The 20,024-nt window shown below is 45.4% G+C and overlaps 1 protein-coding gene across 1 annotated transcript; it reads left to right on the top strand.

Annotated features, from left to right (window-relative positions):
- The first annotated feature begins 226 nt into the window (after positions 1-226).
- Avil (advillin) lies at positions 227-19,662 on the top strand. The gene is made up of 18 exons (XM_048360638.1): positions 227-800; positions 2,268-2,342; positions 3,105-3,301; positions 3,935-4,226; positions 4,539-4,741; positions 5,530-5,608; positions 5,732-5,830; positions 6,654-6,807; positions 6,902-7,002; positions 7,434-7,571; positions 7,676-7,834; positions 8,929-9,108; positions 11,236-11,381; positions 11,485-11,629; positions 12,993-13,181; positions 14,112-14,180; positions 16,867-16,989; positions 18,731-19,662. Exons 1-18 carry the CDS (start codon positions 555-557, stop codon positions 18,842-18,844), a joined length of 2,709 nt encoding a protein of 902 aa, XP_048216595.1. The 5' UTR covers positions 227-554; the 3' UTR covers positions 18,845-19,662.
- The last annotated feature ends 362 nt before the right edge of the window (positions 19,663-20,024 follow it).

Genomic DNA, 20,024 nt, shown 5'->3' on the forward strand with positions numbered 1-20,024 from the left:
GAGTCTCACGGACTTTCCTTCTTAGGCTGGCTTTGAACCACAATCCTCAGATCTCAGTCTCCTGAGTGGCTAGGGTTACAGGCACAGGTTTTAAAAATCAGACATGACTCTGTATATCACCTTTATAGTAACAATTAAAAAGTCAGATATGACTTGTAATTGTAATCCCCCCTGCATATCACCTTTATAATAACTTTTTAAAAGCCAGGGGAAAAAATCAGATGGATCTCATCATGCTAGTATATGTCTTAAGGCAAATTATTTAACTTATATCTCACCTTTACTACAAGGAAACATAAAGTATGCTCAGCCTAGCACTAGTGGCTCACACCTAGAATCCTAGCAGCTCAGGAGGCAGAGATCTAAAGAAGAAGGTACACCCATTGCCTGAGAATTAAGTGAGATGATACATGCAAAGAGAATGGAAACAGAGTTCAGTATATTGATCACTTTTAAGGAACTACTCCTTGCTATTATATCACCATAACTCTTAAAGGAATTGGCAAGTAGAAAGCAGGACTTGGAGGTGGAAACAGGCCAGCCTGGCTGGCCATATGAACCTGAGTCATCCCACCCATCCCTACCCCGTCATGGTGAGATGGCCCAGGGGATATGCCACAATGTCAGCCATGGCTGTTGAGATTGGAGAGCGACTTGAAGAAAAGCTGGGTCTCCCACTGCGAGAGGCCTCACCTCTGCTCTGTGACCATTGCAGTCTTGAGAAGACCAGCATCATGTCTCTGAGCAGCGCCTTCAGGGCTGTGGGCAATGATCCTGGGATCATCACCTGGAGAATCGAGGTGAGCTGTGAGTGGCTCACCCTCTTCCTGACTGCCAGGACCTCTGCCCTCCTAAGCCTGTGGCCTGAGGGAGGCAGCATCAGGTTGTATGCTTTCCAATCCTCATCCCCTCCCCAGTGCTCAAAGCAGGTATGTGGTAGGTAGAAGAATTTCTTTTAGCCTCTGAAAGCAGGTGTCTGAGCAAACGCGAGCTTGTCCTTTATCCAGCCATCTACTCAGTGTGTCTACCCTTCCAGTAAATGCCTTGGGAAGATGGTTGGGAGGGCAGGACTCACCCCAGGGGACTCCTGGCTGGGAGGGTCAGGAAGGTGGACATGTCTCCTGAGCACTCTAGTTCCTGTGGGTTGTGTGGGGGGGGGGGGGTGAGAGTGCTGCCCAGAGGAGCAATGCCCATCCCTTCTTCCCCTGGGTAACTGAGCTCACAGCTCTGGCCTTGGGTGACTCTCCCTGCCAGATGTGAGGACACCCCTGCCCCTGCTACCCCTGTCAATTGCTTCTGCATAAAACCCAGAGATGGTTCTTCCCTCGCTCTACTCAATTAGGAGAAAACAACTCACAGCTATCCTAAGCATTTCAGAGCCAGTGAGGGGCAGCCTAGGCCACTTCCAGTGTTTTAAGATTTTACTTGAAAAAGAGTAGGAACTTAAACTGTGTTAGAAAAATTGTGGCACATTTAACTTTTTTTTTTTTTTGCCAGTCCTGGGCCTTGGACTCAGGGCCTGAGCACTGTCCCTGGCTTCTTTTTTTTTTTTTTTTTGCTCAAGGCTAGCACTCTGCCACTTGAGTCACAGCGCCGCTTGTGGCCATTTTCTGTATATGTGGTGCTGGGGAATCGAACCCAGGGCTTCATGTATACGGGGCAAGCACTCTTGCCACTAGGCCATATTCCCAGCCCACATTTAACTTTTTTTAAAACACATAACACACACATTTTACATAGAATATGAAGAATGGCTGTAGTGAAGACAATTTACATGCAGGATCCCAACTGAGACTTCAAATACCGGACACTGAGCATGCAGGACAATGTCAGCTGCCATCAGCCTCCTTACCTCTGCAGACCCCCAGCCTTAACGCCACAAGAGCAGACCTGGCTGGCTCTGGGTGGTCGTAGTGAGGGGCAGTGTCAGAGGCATTGGTACTGGCACTGCTCAGATACATTCAACATTTTCCCCTGCAAAGGGCCCAGGGGCTTGGCAAAATGAGACCAAACAGGACAAGAAGAGAAGTACAGGGAAAAGGAAACCAGGACAGAACACAGATCCAGGCCCAAGGTGATGCAGGCAGAGCAAACAGGAGCCAGAGCAGCAGCCACATGAATCCTGTGCCAGCCACTCTCTCCATGTTGGGTCCTGGAAACATCTCCCTACTTGTCCGCTAGCACTTGTGCCAAATGACAGAAGAAGGAAGCTTAACAGGAAGAGAGGAGTAAGAAATACTGCTTGGATGTCTCCCTTGTCCTTCCAGAAAATGGAGCTGGCACTGGTGCCCCTGAGCGCCCATGGCAACTTCTATGAGGGGGACTGCTACATCGTCCTCTCGGTGAGCTCCATCTTCCCCATTCTTCCTTTCAGTTCTTGCCTGAGAGCCAGCTCCTAGGCTCTGCTGAGAAATCTACTGACAAGGGAAGGAAACAGGGCTCCTATTGTCTGTCAATTCTATCTCAATGCTATATAGAAAAAAAAAAGAAAAAGAAAAAAAAAACCTCAAGTCAGGTTGTGAGAGGCTACCATTAGGCCTGGGGTTTTAAATTTTGCATCAGAGGGTGGGCATAGAGCTTCTGTCTGGGCCTTAACAAATTGCCAACAAGCAGCAATTCTTCTGGAGCCCAAGCCCCACACTAAAGTGGTGTGGCAGAGAGCCAGAAAAATATGAGGCCTGTCTCTGGGCTCTGAGTGCTCAATTCTAGTGGAGGAAACAACATCCCACATGAACAGGGCTGACAGCCATGCAGATGCACAGGTTAGCACAGGACATATAAGTGCAGGGAAGCAGGGAGACCTGACGGCAGGTAAGTCTGCAATCAACTGGGCAAAGATTCCCCACTGGCCTCCATTTATTTTGAGCACATCTGTCCACTTGCCCATGTGTGGGGAAAAATTTGTCCTGCCAAAAGCTGGAGCCACAAGTACAAGGTGTGCAACTACTGCGGCTCTAGGGCCCACTGCAGAGAAGGAGAAGAGCTCTGAGCCTGCCAGGGGCAGGACACAAGCTCCATATGTGGTCATCTTCTCATTCTAGAGGGGCTGGCAACATAGAGGAGGAGAGCCAGCTCCTGACATGATCTCTCTCACTGTATCTCAGACCCGGAAAGTGGGCAGTCTCCTCTCCCAGAACATCCACTTCTGGATCGGGAAGGACTCCTCTCAGGATGAGCAGAGCTGTGCAGCCATCTACACAACACAGTTGGATGACTACCTGGGAGGCGGCCCCGTGCAGCATCGTGAGGTGCAGTACCACGAGTCTGACACCTTCCGTGGCTACTTCAAGCAGGGTATCATGTGAGTAGTGAAACACAGAGCAAGGAACCCAAAGGGCTGATGTGCCTGTGGAAAAATGAACCCAAGGGATTCAAAGCAAAGCAATCGTTTGCACCTATCAGAACAGCATATATTAGAAAGCTGCATGGTGCTGGCAACAGGAGTTTTGTGCACTGCTGGTGCAAGTGCAGACTGGCAGTGTGTCCTGGATGAATAGTCAGTGTCCCCAAGGTGAATCCTACGTCTGGCTATATAATATGCATCACATTCCCAGTTCCATGAGGGCTCATGAACCAGAATGTTCACAGCAGTATTACCAGTGGTGGTAGAAAGCTGCAGACATTGTAGGTGGCCATCACTGAGGGACTAGATGTATACCAGAAGCTACAGACAAGACACATGCCTAGTACACAGACACATCTCCCAGACACAAAGAAAGAAACTCTGACATTTACCACAGAATGTCAAATTCTATCTTACAGAAATAATGTATACCAGCACAACAGGACACCTCTTACCAAAATGAAGAAAAGAAATATTAAATTATCAGAATGTCTGGGTGCAGAGGTTGCCACCGGAGTAACAGCCAATGTTTTCCCCAGAGCATAGCACATAGCAGATGCTCAATAAGTAACTGTGTCATTGTCCCTTCAGCTATAAAAAGGGCGGTGTGGCCTCTGGGATGAAGCATGTGGAGACCAACACCTATGATGTGAAACGCCTGCTACACGTGAAGGGGAAGAGAAACATTAGAGCTACCGAAGTAAGTCCTGTCCATTGCCTCCTGGACCCAGGAACTTCTCCCTCTAAACAATGTTTACCCTTCACCTTGCAGGTACCAGTGACCTGGGACAGCTTTAACCGAGGTGATGTCTTCTTGCTGGACCTCGGGAAGGTCATCATCCAATGGAATGGCCCAGAGAGCAATAGTGGGGAGCGCCTGAAGGTAAGGCTGTCTCTAATCAGAGCTCTTTCCTCTCCCACAGGCCTGGTCATGGTCTGGGCTCCCTCAGATGCCTTTTCTCTTCTCCTGCCATGCTGGCTGCTCCTCAAGATTCAAGGTGGCCCTTTTGAGTAGACAAGCCAAGTCCATGACTCACCCTAGCACTCCTCAGCATCAGAATAATTCTATATGTGGGATCCAAGCTGACTGCCCTCCCCACCCCTTCCCCCAACCTCCCTCCCCAGGCACCAAGTCATCAGGCAGAAATGGGGGGGTCTCTGATGAGCTTAGTGCTTCCTTGGGCTTCTTTGACAGGCTATGCTTCTGGCAAAGGATATACGGGACAGAGAGCGAGGGGGTCGTGCTGAAATAGGAGTGATTGAGGGAGACAAGGAGGCAGCCAGCCGGGAGCTGATGATGGTCCTTCAGGACACTCTTGGCCGTCGCTCCATTATCAAGCCTGCAATCCCTGATGAGATCATAGATCAGCAGCAGAAATCAAATATCATGTTGTATCAGTGAGTAGCTAAACTTGGCCCTCAGCATGGCTGCTTGTTAGGTGCAGGCAACTGGCTTTTTTCTTCCTTCTCCTTCCCTTTCCCCTTTCCCTTCCCTTCCTTTCCCTTTAGATCCCTTCCCCTTCCCCCTCCTCCTGCTGCTGCTCTTCCTCCTCCTGCTGTTGCTGCTGCTACTCCTCCTTCTTCTTTTACCTTGGCAGTCCTGGGATTGGATCGTTTTATTGTTATTTTTCACTTTGACTCATGGGGCTTGAACTCAGGGCCTGGGCCCTGTCCCTGAGCTCTTTTGCTCAAGGGTAACACTCTACCACTTTGAGCCACAGCTCCACTTCCAGTTTATGAGTGCTTAAGTGAAGATATGAGTCTCACAGGGACTTTTCTGTCCAGGGCTGACTTTGAACTGCAATCTTCAAATCTCAGCTTCCTGAGTAGCTAGGATTACAGGTGTGAACCTGTCTTTTAAATGACAGCTCCTAAAGGAGCTTGGAGATGCCTCTCAGGGAGCAATCTTCTGTACTTTTTAGCAACTCCTCTGACTTCCTGGAGAGAACATTCCTGTACTGTGGTCTACACATCTCCCCCCCACCACCCCCAGGGTTGTAGAAAGGATAAAGTTTAGGAAACAGATGCACAGAAGTCTCCTCCAGGGACTAGAACCTATACATTCCTGTCTGCCTTAAAGTCATGTCTGTCCTAAGTCAAATTCTACCAAGAAACTCCACACTGACAGATGAATTCAGCCACAGAATGCTTTGTAGAAGACAAGACTAACCTATCCTCTTCTTCAGTGTCTCAGACACAGCTGGGCAGCTGGCAGTCGTGGAGGTAGCAACCAGGCCTCTAGTCCAAGACTTATTAAACCATGACGTGAGTAGAGCTTGCGGGAGTTTTATGTGGGGTAGCCAGACATGGCCTCAGAAGCTGACCCTGGGCAAAGTCCTTCCTTCTGTCTTGAGCAGCAGTAACCATATCTATCTCTGACTGCTCCAGGACTGCTACATCCTGGACCAAAGCGGAGCCAAGATCTATGTGTGGAAAGGAAAAGGAGCCACAAAGGTTGAGAAGCAAGCGGCCATGTCCAAAGCCCTGGTAGGAGACGCAGATGTGTAACACTGTCTCAGAAGGTCAGCTGGTATCACTTCACAGGTGTGCAGAGGCACTTGAGCAGAGAGCACTGCACAGACTTCAAAGTCAGACAGAAAAACTGAGGTTCAAAGGCAGGCTTTACTTTTTCCAGCTGGGGGAATATCTGGGGAAGACTGCAGGACCTTGATTTCCTCATATCTGCCACAGGGCAATACGTATATTCCCAGTTTGTAAAGTACTCAACAGAACTTGGTACACACCACCTGCTCTACATTATTGAAGAGGATCTCATATGTCAAGGCTGATGGTCCTGTCTTCAAGGAACTTAGGATATTTGTGTTCACCCAGCAAATGACCCAAGCACAGTGCCCTCAAAAGCAATAAAGAAGTAAATGACTGCGTTATAGTCAGTAGAATGACATTAGTACTGAAAGGACATAGCATTGATGGTCTTGCAAAAACAATTAATAATAATAATAATTCTGGCAGGCTAAATAAAGAGATGCCAAAATATCCTACAAAATATCCTACATCCTGGTCCTAACAGAGAGAACAAAGGAAGGAGTGATATACAAATAGAAATGTACTCATTACCTGACTTATGAAACAGCAAGCCCTCTGAACATCACCTTTAGAGTAACAATTTTTAAAATACAACAGAAGAAAGAAAACAAACCTGGCCTTTAGGCAGAAGTGAGTTAAAACTTGACTGACTCTTAGAAGGATGGGATCCTACTGACTGGCTTCAAAGGGTTTAATTAATAGACAAAGCAAAGAACTCAATGCATCCTCTAACTAACACTGCCTTTGTATGGGGGTTCTGCAGGGCTTCATCCAGATAAAGGGTTACCCCAGCAGCACCAACGTGGAAATGGTTAATGATGGTGCTGAGTCAGCCATGTTCAAGCAGCTGTTCCAGAAGTGGTCAGTGAAGGACCAGACCACAGGCCTGGGGAAAACATTCAGCATTGGTAAAATAGGTGAGAGTATATCCCAGAGTATCCTGTCCCTCTGTGCCTCTAGGAAGAGCCATGGGTGCTTCTCACTCAGCTGTCCCCAATCCCTTCTCTGCAGCTAAAGTTTTTCAGGACAAGTTTGATGTGACTCTGCTGCACAGCAAGCCAGAGGTAGCTGCCCAGGAAAGAATGGTGGATGATGGCAATGGGAAAGTTGAGGTGAGGATGGAGAGGGCAGGCCTGGCTACCAGGGCTGTTCTTGTTGCCAAGGAAAGCAGGCTCTTCTGTCTGCTTTGCTATCCACCCCTTCCCCCACACCTCTGCATTCTTAAAAAGACTAACAAGGTGACAGTTTACCCACAATGCTTCAGGGAAGTGGGAGACACATCTCTAAATGTGTTATCACCTGAAGATCAATTCCAATTATCACTTGGCCTGCAAAGACCCAGTTGTGATGGGAGAAACCGGACCAGGGCAACCCTGGTCTTCTCATGGTTCAAATTGTGCAAATGTGATGAGCCCTCCCCACTGGCAGGGAAGATCTCACCCAGCTGGGGTCTCTGTTCAGCATGGCCCAGTAATTCTCCCTGAACAGAACACCTCCTCTCGCTCCCCCCCTCTTCCTCCCGGGATCTGTGTCCTATGCCTAGGTCTGGAGAATTGAGAACCTGGAGCTGGTCCCTGTGGAGCACCAATGGCATGGTTTCTTCTATGGGGGAGACTGCTACCTGGTTCTCTACACATATGAGATGAACGGGAAGCCGCACTACATCCTGTACATCTGGCAGGTAGGCCTGGTGCAGGCCTGCAGTTTTGGATCTTGATACTTTCCTTGGCAAAAGGGCTGGGATGGATAAGCAAGGATCTACCACTCCCCCCCTCACCTCTGCAGGGCCGCCATGCCTCACAGGATGAGCTGGCAGCCTCGGCCTACCTGGCAGTGGACATGGATCGGCAGTTTGATGGGGCCCCTATGCAGGTTCGGGTCAGTATGGGGAAGGAGCCACGCCACTTCATGGCCATCTTCAAAGGAAAGCTGGTTATCTATGAGGTAAGGATCATCAGGAATGCTCAGAGCTAACCATTTATTAGAGAGGATACAGGAGAAGTAGAGTAGGGTGGGATAAGGAGCAGGGTTGAGTTAGACATAGAGACAGAAAGGAGATTAGTCTAAAACACTCAGGGAGATCCCAAATGCCTAGGGCTTCAAGCCCAAACTCATCAAGACCTTTTGTAATCAGACCCATATTACCAGTGTATGAGCATTGCCCTCTGCTCCTCAGCTTGCGTCCCCCTCTCCAATCATGTGGGTCTCCTCATTAGACTTCACACATGCTACACCTTACCCAACACCTATACATGTGTCTTCAGGTTCAAGGCCTATGTCTTCCATGAAGCCCTGGCTGAAGCAATTACAGCCAGGTACTGCATAAGGTCACATGTTAGAGATAATACAAGTCTGGGGTCAAGCCTTGGTCTTGTCATTTATTATCCTGGTTTTGAAATCTCAGTTACTCATCTTCTCTGTGGAATAACAGTACCTATTTCACAGAGTTATTATAAGGACTCATGAAAGTGGTAATAAGGCACTAGTCACAGATCCTGGCATATGAAAAATATTCACAGAATGCAAGTCTTAGGCAAGTCTTGGTGCCACTCACCTGTAATCCCATCACTCAAACAGCTAAGGCAGAAGGATTATGAGCTTGACACCAGCCTGGGCTACATATTGAGTTCTAGGGCAGTATGAACTACAACCCTGCCTCAAAACAAAAAGAAAAAAGTAGGGCTGGGAATATGGCCTAGTGGTAGATAGAGTGCTTGCCTCATATGCATGAAGCCCTGGGTTGAATTCCTCAGCACCACATATATAGAAAAAAACAGAAGGGGCACTGTGGCTCAAGTGGTAGAGTGCTAGCCTTAAGCAAAAAGAAGCCAGGGACAGTGTTCAAGCCCCAAGACTGGCAAACAAAAAAAATAAATAAATATTATTGATAGCCTAACCCCTGTTCACCCTGACATTTTCCAGCTAGCCTAGAAGCTCCCATAGGAGAAAGATGGTGTGAAATACATCCCTGTTCTCCACCACAGCCAGCCCAGTGCTGGTGTGCTCCTCTATAGATCTCTGCTTTTCTTCCCCCACAGGGTGGGACTTCCAGGAAAGGAAATGCTGAGCCTGACCCTCCTGTGAGGCTCTTCCAGATTCAAGGAAATGATAAGTTTAACACCAAAGCAGTGGAAGTGCCAGCCTTTGCTTCCTCCCTAAACTCTAATGATGTCTTCCTGCTGCGAACCCAGGCAGAGCACTACCTGTGGTATGGCAAGGTAGGATGGCTGGGCCCAATAGTCAGCCCTTGCACCCCCTATCTTCTCATTCCTGGTCAGCAAGGTCAAAGGAACTAGAGTACAGTCCTCAAAAAGGTTTTATTCCCCCCTTAAACAATCTTCAAAGAAAGTACCAACATTCCCCACAACCGAGCCTCTATTAGAAACTCCTGACAGCCTTGCTCACCCAGAAGATATGCCATAAACTCTATAGGCACGAAGACTAGAAAAGCCAACCTTCCCATGAGGCTAGTGACTGGTAAGAGGACAGATGTTCACATAGAACAAAAACATGTTTAAAATGAGTTGTTGTCAAGATGGCATTAGTGCCTTAAAAACACTAAAATCATTTCACAAAAGAGAACTGAATTCGAGCATGGTCCACACTTGTAATCCCAGTTCCTCAAGAGACTTAGCAAGGGATTAGGGACATGGCTCAAGTAGTGAAGCACTTGCCTAGCAAGTGCAAGGCCCTGAGTGCAATCCCAGTAACATCAAAAGAAAAAAAGAAAGAGGCTGAGGTAGAAAGGTCTCAAGTTCAAAGTCAGTCTGGGCTACATAGTGAGAGCTTGGTGGGAGAAAGAGAGAGAGAGAGAGAGAGAGAGAGAGAGAGAGAGAGAGAGAGAGAGAGAGAGAGAGAGAGAGAGACCAGGTGCCAGTGGCTCACACTGATAATATTAGCTACTGAGGAGCCTGAGATCTGAAGATTGTGGTTCAAAGCCAACCTGGGCAGGAAAGCCTATGAGATTCTGAAGTGGAGCTATGGCTCAAGTGGTAGGGTACTAGCCTTGAGCAAAGAAGTTCAGGCAGGGCTTAGGCCCTGAGTTTCAACCCCAGGAATGGCACAAAATAAAGAGACAAAGAGAGAAGAAAAACAGACGAATATGGAGGAAAAGATGCATAACATCATTAAGCATTAGGGATATACAAATAAAAATCATACTGAGATAGTACACATCTATTAGGATGGCTAAAACCATATAACATGGGTACAAGATGCAACACAACAGGAACTTCCATGCATGCTGTTAGGGCTGCAAAAGTGGTACTGCTTATAGGAAATGGATTGACAGTTTCATATTTACCATATGATCCAAAAACTCTACTCCTGAACATTTAACCAAATGAAAGTGTATCTCCAAACAAAAAGCTATACACAAATGTATATAGCACTGTTATTCATAATCACCTAAATTATAAACTCAACTAGACATGTATACAATGGAATACTACTCAGCAATATAAAGGAATGAACCACTGATACACACAACAACATGGATAACTCTCCAAGTTCATGGCAAGTAAAAGAAACCAGAGTCAAAGGCTAAATATTGTATGATTCCATTTAGACTGTTTGGAAAAGGTGAAACTATAGAGACGAGCGATTATAACAGATCGAGGTTGACAGAGCTTGAGAATTCAGGGAAGAGTTTGACTCTAAAATGGTAGCCCAGAAGAGGACACTATCCTGGACCTTCATAGTGTCAAAATGACTCTATGTTAAGCCTCATGGGACTATGTGCCAAAGATAGTTAATTCTACTGTATATAATAATAGGGTCTTTTTTTTTTTTTTTTTTTTTAGTGGAGGGTGTTTGCTTTTTGCCAGTCCTGGGACTTGAACTCTGGGCCTGGACACTGTCCCTGAGTTTCTTTTGTTCAAGGCTACACTCTACCACTTGAGCCACAGTACACTTCTGGCTTTTTCTGAGTAGTGTATTGGAGATAAGAGTCTCACAGATTTTCTTGCCCAGGATGGCTTTGAATCATGATTCTCAGATCTCAGAAGCTAGGATTCAGGTGTGAGCCAATGGGACTGGGCTTAATTCTGTCTTTTTTCTTCCCCTTAAAAAAAAAAAGAATAAAAAAGTAAGAATCCAAAGCAGGGGCTAAGACTCCAGCTGAACTGAAACAAAGGTGACACTTGAGTTTCAGAGTCTAGTCCTGTTCTTTGTGAGTGCCCTGTCTTTCTGCCTCTCCTCTCAGCAGTACAACAAATCTGTCTCCACCTCCTGAAGCTCTGGAGTGCAGCAGCTGACCCCGATCATACTACATCCCAGAAACTTCTTTCCCATCAGCATGCCCATGGCCCTGTGCGACTAACATTTGTGCTCCTTGCCCCATGCAGGGGTCCAGCGGGGACGAGCGGGCAATGGCTAAGGAACTGGCTGGGCTTCTCTGTAATGGCACCGAAGACACTGTGGCTGAGGGCCAGGAGTCTGTGGAGTTCTGGGAACTACTGGGAGGGAAAACCCCCTATGCCAATGACAAAAGGTATCAAGACTTACTCTTGCCTCTCTAATCTTGTGAACCCTAAGATCCTTTTGTTTTTATGCCATGATTTCTACATGCTGTTTCTTTATTGACTGTATTACAGACTACAGCAGGAAACCTTAGATATCCAGCCCCGTCTCTTTGAGTGTTCCAATAAGACCGGTCAGTTCATGGTCACTGAGATCACAGACTTCACCCAGGATGACCTGAACCCAGGTGATGTGATGCTCCTGGATACCTGGGACCAGGTAAGGCACAAACACAAACTCAGAAAGCAGGAGAGATGGCAAGGGTCCCCAAAGCTTAGGCTAGTTTTGTATGTGTAACATTCCCACCCAGAGTGAGTCCAGGTTAGCCCCAGATCAAACATTTGTCAGTGGAAACCAAAGGAAGTGCCTGCTTTATACCATGGTCATGTTTAAATTTCCTAACTTGCTTTGGAAAAACCAGACCATTCTATTTATTCTGCCCTTCTTTTAGGGATAATAACAACAGATTCCAAATCCAAAACTTTTGAGCCTTTTAGGGGACCAAGGAATATGGCATCCCTTTATCAAATGAGATAAAGAATGGGAAATCTTTAAGGCAACCCACTGTCTTCAGTTCAGGTTACTAAGCATACACAGGGCACGTCATCCATGCTAATTGCTGTGCCAGTGGGAGTCACCTAGGTGAAGGGCTTGGGCCCCAGAATTTTTAGGCTGGTAGGGAAAGCCAGAAAGAGAAACATCACAGATTGAATAACAAAGGATGAGTAGGCACTAACTGGCAAAGAAGGATGGAGAAAGGGCTGGAAGTGTGGCTCAAGTGGTAATACATTTGCCTAGAAAGTACAATCTTATAAGTTCAATCCCCAGTATTAGAGTAGAGGGGAGGGGAATGAAGGGTAGAGAAGGCCTGGGAAAAGGAACTAGCACACAGAAAAGTACCACGAAGATGAAGCTCAAGAAGTAGGTATGGGCCTAACCTACCATGTCAGGAAGTTTATCCTGACATTTAAACAGATGAATAATGACATGGTCAGATTGTGCTTTAGATAGGTCACTTCTGCAAATGGAGAAGAGGGTTGGGGTCAAGGAAGAGCTGCCTGGGTCTACATAAGAGCAAGAGAAGAGGGACAGAGGTTTGTGAGAGACTTGGCAAATGCCAAGTTGGCCAGCCTGGGTGATTCACTGGACAGGAGGAGGGGGTGAAGGATATGGCTCCTAGATTTCTTGCCTTAGGTGAATGGTGGATATCACTCTCCAAGAGTGGAAATTCAGATACATATATAGAAAATAACTACATTTGGGAAGCGTTTTATTTGAGATGTATCAAGAGAAGACTTTTTTGTTTTGTCTTGGGTGTTTTTTGGGGGGAGAGGGATGGTAAGAATTTAAATTCAGGAAGCTGAAATTCAGGAAAAGCTCAGATTTGGGGATACAGATTTGAGAGATGCACATGACAATTAAAATCACAAAGCTAGTTCTGGGGAAAATGTCCTCTGCTGAACAAATGAAACTGAGAACATTTTTGGGGGCTGTAAATTGTGGAGGGGAAGAGGATCAGTGGACATGATCTAGAGTACCTCAGCGTGAACACATGAACCAGTATTAATCTGAACTACCGCAGGTGTTCTTGTGGATTGGAGCTGAGGCCAATGCCATAGAGAAGGAGAGAGCTCTTGCGACTGCCCAGGAATACCTGCACACTCACCCCAGCGGCCGAGATACCAACACCCCAATCCTAATCATCAAACAGGGGTTTGAGCCTCCCATCTTCACAGGCTGGTTCCTGGCCTGGGACCCTCAAATTTGGAGTGTAAGAACAGAGATATTGGGGACTATGTTCCTGCTTACAAAGGGTCAGAACTCAGAGCTGGGGGATGGGAATGGGGAGTGGGATACTAACTCAGGGGCTAAGTAAAACTAGGACTTTTTTTTTCTCCTCCCTGACTCCCTGCTTCTTCTCTTCCTCCTTACCCCATAGCAATCAGTCCAGTTAGATCACTCACAGCTGTTTTTAGTAGTAGGCAGTGTAATAGCTCATGAAGTATATCTACATACATCATCTTTTAGATATTTACAGATATAGACAATCTAGGTCCTTGCATTTCTCACATCATAGATGACAAGGCCAAGAGGACAAGTTGTTTGTCCAAGTCACAAGCAGATGACAGTAAGAATCCAGGTTTCCAGACTCATAGTCAAGTGTTCTTTCTTCAGTCTTGTAGGGAGGACTGTAGGGATGGCATCAAAACCATGTTTAAGAACCTCTCTTCACCTGGTGGCTCATGCCTGTAATCTTTAGCTGTACAGGAGGCTGAGATGTGAGGATTGCAATTTGAAGCTGGCTCAGGCAGGAAAGTCCCTGAGACTCTTATCTCTAATAACCACCAAAAAGCCAGAAGCAGAGTTGTGGCTCAAGTGACAGAGCACCAAAAAAAGAACAAAAATCTTAGGGACAGTGCCCAGGCCCTGGGTTCAAGATTCAAGACTGGCGCGTGCACGCGCATGCACATGCGTGCGCACACACACACACACACACACACACACACAGTGAGAAAAACAAAAACCACACACCTCTCTTCCCTACATGGACCCACAAGGAGGACTTGGGACTTTTTTCCACCTTATCTTTGAAATGCTTTCTGATTCTCTATCTCATTTGTTTCTCCTGAAGATATAGAGCAAGGCTAAGATGCCCTTCACCTGTCTACAATCCCTCATCCTGTTTTCCTTCTCTTCTCAGGCAGGAAAGTCATATGAGCAGTTAAAAGAGGAGCTGGGAGATGCTGCTGCTATCATTCGAATCACTGCGGTGAGTCAGGTTGCTGCTAGAGAAGTCCCAGAGCCAAGAAGAGACAGCAAATGATGCAGTGGTCATGTGGGCAAGACTTACTGTGTCCCCACTAAGCATCAGTCCAGTTGACTGTTTTCATATACAGGTTGTATTGTTTTGTGTGCCTCGGCTCTGAGCACACTAGGTAAGTGCTCTGTCTTTAAGGTATGCCCAGCCCCAAGATTTTTTTAAGCAATAAAAAGCAGGGCTCAAGCACTTAGGAAAAACAAAGGCAAGAGAGCTATGAGTTTGAGGTCATCCTGGATGGCATAAGACCCTATCTCAAAAAAACAAAAACACAGAAACTTGAGGTATAGCTCAAGTGGTAGAGAGGGAGCCATGAATGAAAAGGCTGAATGAGAGTTCAATCCACAGTACTGGCACAAACAAATAAACAAAAAACTAATTTTATTATTCAACTCTCCTTGCCATTCAGGAGAGATTAAAAAATTACTGGCAGTGGTTTTTCAGAAATAAACTTCTAACCCAAATGCTATTTTTATCCGTTTCTGACAGTAAAGTCCACAGAAACGTAGGCCATTTACTCCTGCTTTTACAACTGAAAGAAGTAGATCCTCCAGGCAAGAATCCAAGAACTCTTCAACATCAGGAGGAATATAGGGCACCAGGTGTTCAAACCATCTGCCAGTCTTGTCCTTTGTGCTCCACAAAGTCAGACTCCAAAACTAGTGGTGAGGTAGTCTCTTTAAATTGTATCTAAGAATCCAGGAGTGGTGGCCTATGTCTGTAATCCTAGCACTTAGGAGAGGGAGATACAAGGATCTAAAAACTGGACTGGGGCTAGTAATGTGGCCTAGTGGTAAAGGGCTCACCTTGTATACATGAAGCCCTGGGTTCGATTCCTCAGCACCACATATATAGAAAAGGCCAGAAGTGGTGCTGTGTCTCAAGTGGTAGAGCACCAGCCATGAGCAAAAAGAAGCCAGGAACAGTGCTTAGGCCCTGAGTTCAAGCTCCAGGACTGGCTCAAAAAAAAAAAAATGGACTGGGCATGGTGGTTTAGAAATTGTACTCAGGGGGTTGTGAAGATCATCAAGGCCAGCCCTAATTTTCATGGGGACTCAGTCTCAACCAATAAAAGCTATCAAGACGATGTGTACCCGCCATCTTAGCTACATCAGAAGCATAAATAGGAGGATCACAATCCAGGCCAGCCATGACATAAAAGCAAGATCCTACAATAGAAAAACAGACTAGGGCATGGCTCAAGTAGTAGAGTGTTTCATTAGCAAGAACAAGATCCCAAGTTCAAACTTCAATTCTGTACCCCACTCAAGAGAATTTTATATTTAAGAAATAAAATTCTAGAAATTCAAGGCCTAAATTAAAATTGCCAAAAGAAGTTGTATGAGCCAGTCACTAGGAGGCTCATGCCTGTAATCCTAGGTATTTAGGAAGTGAAATCTGAGAATAGACAGCCCAGGCAGTAAAGTCCATAAGTCTTATCTCCAATTAACTACCAAACATCCAGAAGTGGAGCTATGGCTCAAGTGATCAAGTGCTAGCATTGAGTAAGAAAGGTCAGGGACAGTGTCCAGGCCCTGAGTTCAAGCCCTATTACCAGCACAAAAATTAAAATTAAAAACAAAACACCTGGATGGGTACCAGTAGCTCACATCTGTAATCCTAACTGCTCAGAAGGTTGATAGCTGATCAGTTTGAAGCCAGCACAGGCAGGAAATCCTGTGATACTCCTATCTCCAATTAACTACCAAAAAGCCAGAAGTGAGGGCTGGGAATGTGGCTTAGCAGTAAAGTGCTTGCCTAGCATGCATGAAGCCCTGGGTTTGATTCCTCAGTACCACATAAACAGAAAAGGCCAGAAGTGGCTCTGTAGCTCAAGTGGTAGGGTGCTAACCTTGAGCAAAAAGAAGCCAGGGACAGTGCTCAGGCCCTGAGTTCAAGCCCCAGGATTGGAAAAAAAAAAAGCCAGAAGTGAAGCTGTGGTCCAAGTAGAGCACTAGCTTTGGGCAGAAAATGTCAGAGACAGTGCCCAGGCCCTGAGTTCAAGCTCTACCTAAGACTGGTGCATGTGCACGTGCCCACACACACAGTATGGTCACAACATTTAAAAGAAACTTAGATTAGAACTATAGTTCAGTGACAGAGCACTTGCCTAGCATGCTGAAGCCCTTGGATTCAATCTCAATAATAACAGTAACAACAAGACTTGAGGCCTTGGGCTGGGGGTATGGCCTAGTGGCAAGAGTGCCTGCCTCAGATACACGAGGCCCTGGGTTCGATTCCCCCAGCACCACATATACAGAAAACGGCCAGAAGCAGCGCTGTGGCTCAAGTGGCAGAGTGCTAGCCTTGAGCGGGAAGAAGCCAGGGACAGTGCTCAGGCCCTGAGTCCAAGGCCCAGGACTGGCCAAAAAAAAAAAAAGACTTGAGGCCTAGCACGTATTCCAAGCTGACAATAAGGACTCGCCTCTGAGTTACTGAATCAGATTTCCCAAAAAAAGAACCCAAATTCTGAACATTTTTGATTCCAAGATGATTTTGATATGCAGCCAGATTTGAAGAAAATCTGAAAGATGATTACAAAAGTGGCACAAACCAAAATGTAAATATACTCACGCAGAACACAGATCATATAAGACAAGTGTTGTTTTTTTTGTATCTCTATTCTTACTTTACCTAGGACATGAAGAATGCAAGCTGCTCTCTGAATTGTGACAGTGAGCCAAAATATTACCCTATAGAAGTTCTAATGAAAAATGTGGATCAGGAGCTGCCTGAAGATGTAGATCCTACCAAAAAGGAGGTGAGTGGTTGAAGCAGCAATATCTGACAGAAAGGAAATGCCCCATCGGCTAAAGCACCCATCTCAGTGTAAGGCATGGGACAATTCTGGTACATTAGAGGCATTTAATGGATATTTGAGCTATCCAGTAATTCAAATGAAAAACTAAGCACTCTCAATTTTGTTTTTCTCACCTCCTACATGGACCCTTCAGGCGGCCTCTCAATCTCTGCTACTAGCCTAGTCCAGACATTTGAAACCAGCCCCACTGATTCCCAGCCCCATTCATTATTACTGTAGCCAAAGGAATATTTGAAAAGTGGATGGACTTCCCTGTTTAAAACACAATAAATAACTTCCCATTGCACTTACAAAAGAATCCAGAGGTCTACACACTCTGGTCACTGTCTCCCTCTGGGATTTCATCAACCATACCACACTACCCTCTTTACTTAATTACCCATCAGCTCAGTGGTTGCTTTTCCTTAAACATATTCAATACAGCCTTGAAGGCTTTGTGCTTACTGGAACTCCTGCCTGGAACATTTTTCTTGTCACCAGTTAGCTCCAGTGTCACTTCCCCAAGGAGGCCTCCCTTCCCTGACCATTTGTTATCTAACACTGCTTCCCTCTAGACTTAGTCATTGACTCTCTTCCCCTGTAGTAACATCCAGTTGGTCCATTATGCTCACAGCTTTCCAGCACCCATAACAGTGCTCCCTGCATTTTGCTTGAATGAATTAATATACTTACATTGAGCTAATTAATTTTCCCCATGAAAGAGTTGATTTGGGAAAAGATCTCTGAATTTCCCACGATATCTTATCTAACCAAGTCCTAAGTATCTGGAGTATAATGTTCTGTGTGTGTGTGTGTGTGTGTGTGTGTGTGTGTGTGCAAGTACTGCCACTTGAACTCAAAGCCTTGCAGATCTCACTTGGCTTTTTCACTCAAAGTGGGTGCTTACCACTTGAGCCACCTCTACTTCTCTCACACCTCTACTTCTGGCTTTTTGGTGGTTAACTGGAGTTTTATTTTCTACTCAGGCTGGCTTCAAATTGAGATCCTCAGATTTGAGCTTCCTGAGTAGCTAAGGATTAGAGACAAGAGCCACCAGCACCCAGCTATAATGTTAATTTTGGGGGATCCTGGGGTTTGAACTTAAGGCCTTATACTTGCTAGGCGGCACTCTTTCCACTAGAACCACTCTGCTAGCTCAAGACTATTAAGTTCTTGAAAGCAGAGGCTACCTCTTAATAATTTTTACCTAGCCACAAAATATATATCACATCCATAAACGTTAGCCTGTATGATTTCAGAAAAATCCACCCAACCTGATCTTGCATTTGAAAAGTTCAGGAAATGCAGGGGGAGGAGGAAATGTAGATCAATAGCTGAGCTTTTACCAAGGCCTTGTTCAGTTCCCAACACCAAAAATAATTAAGTCCTGGATAAACACAGTAGTAAGGATATAAAGGAAAACTATCATAAACTAAATCAAATGTCTAGAATTCATATATAATGTATTTACTATCTTTTTGGCAAGAAACCAGAACCCTGAGAGCAACGAATCAAGTTAGCTACTTCCACACAGAACAAAATGAGGTTCCACAGCAGGAAAACATCTGCCATGACTAACTTGTCTGTTAGACTTCACCCTTCAGGGGTTGCCTAGGTCTCCTTCAAGCCCATTCCCCCCACCCATTGGTATTAATAGGTGCCCTGTGTTCCTCCTAACTAGAAGCTTTGTTTTCTCTCTTAGAATTACCTCTCTGAAAAGGACTTTGTGTCTGTCTTTGGCATCACAAGAGGGCAGTTTACTGCTTTGCCTGGCTGGAAACAGCTCCAACTGAAGAAAGAAAAGGGGCTTTTCTAAGGCAAGAAGGCATATGTCTATTCAAGACCACCAAAGAGAGCTCATTGCCAATATCAGCAAAGAATTTATCTACCAAATTCTGCCTAATACTCAGCCATCGATTTAATTATAATAGTCTAAGAATCAGCATGTTCATTTCTGTCTCATCCTTGCAATCCTTGGTTGATATTGATATAGACCTAAAATGTTAACTACCCACTTTCTGGTTTCCAGCTAAAATTTTAGCAGGAAGCACTAAAATCTGTATGCATATATATATATAAGTCAAAAGAAGGAGAACCAAAAAGCTAAGCTTGAAATGTTTAACAGTGCCAGGACCTATATCTGCTTTAAAATTTAGGATTAGCATTTCTAAAACCTATTTAACCTACAAAGCATTGAAGCTATTTGCATGTACACATCCAGGATAAAAATCTAAATGCCCAGATCTCTTATGTGCCAGAGGATTTTTAACTTTTTAAATAAAGAAACCTAGATGAATGGAGTTCTTTTCAGTATTTGGGGCTTGCGTGTTCTGGTAATTACACTATATGTAGGGAGCAGTGTTTCAGTACTGCTTTCAGTGAAAGGCATTGTTGTTGAGTGAGCCCTCTAGCTAACGGCACCACTGTAATTCCTATCTCTTGCATAAGAATGTCAAAATCTGCCTTATCAGGTAAAGGATGTAGCACACAGTGTTTGCCTTACATGTATGAGGCCCTGGGTTAGATCTCCAATACCTCAAAAACAAAAAATCTTGTATCATATATGTATGTGCAGAAAACAGTACCCACCCACACCGTTACACAAAGGGAAGCTGAGCCATTTACTATTAATTTCAATACATATATCAGTTCAGAGAGCTTTTCAAAGCATGCTACAGACATCAACAAATAAGCCCACATTTTCCAGTTAACTCTAGCATGAATCAATAATTCCAAAGAAATCCACATGGCAAAAGTAATGTAACTGGAGAAGTTCCAGGGAAGAAACCCAATAACTATCAGAAAATGAAAGCAGAACAAGAGGCTTCTGTCACAGAAGGAGTAAGACAATGTGTGCCTTAAAAGTTTAAGGGACACCGAGAAATCAAAAGCACCACAGCTGTTGATGCCTGTTCTCCTAGCCACTGTCAGTCATACAAGCAAGACCCGCCTCTTATCCAAAAAACTGTTACAAGAAAGACAAAAAAACCTAATCC

This window comes from Perognathus longimembris, chromosome 1 (genome assembly GCF_023159225.1).
Source record: "Perognathus longimembris pacificus isolate PPM17 chromosome 1, ASM2315922v1, whole genome shotgun sequence".
Classification (NCBI taxonomy): Eukaryota; Metazoa; Chordata; class Mammalia; order Rodentia; family Heteromyidae; genus Perognathus; species Perognathus longimembris.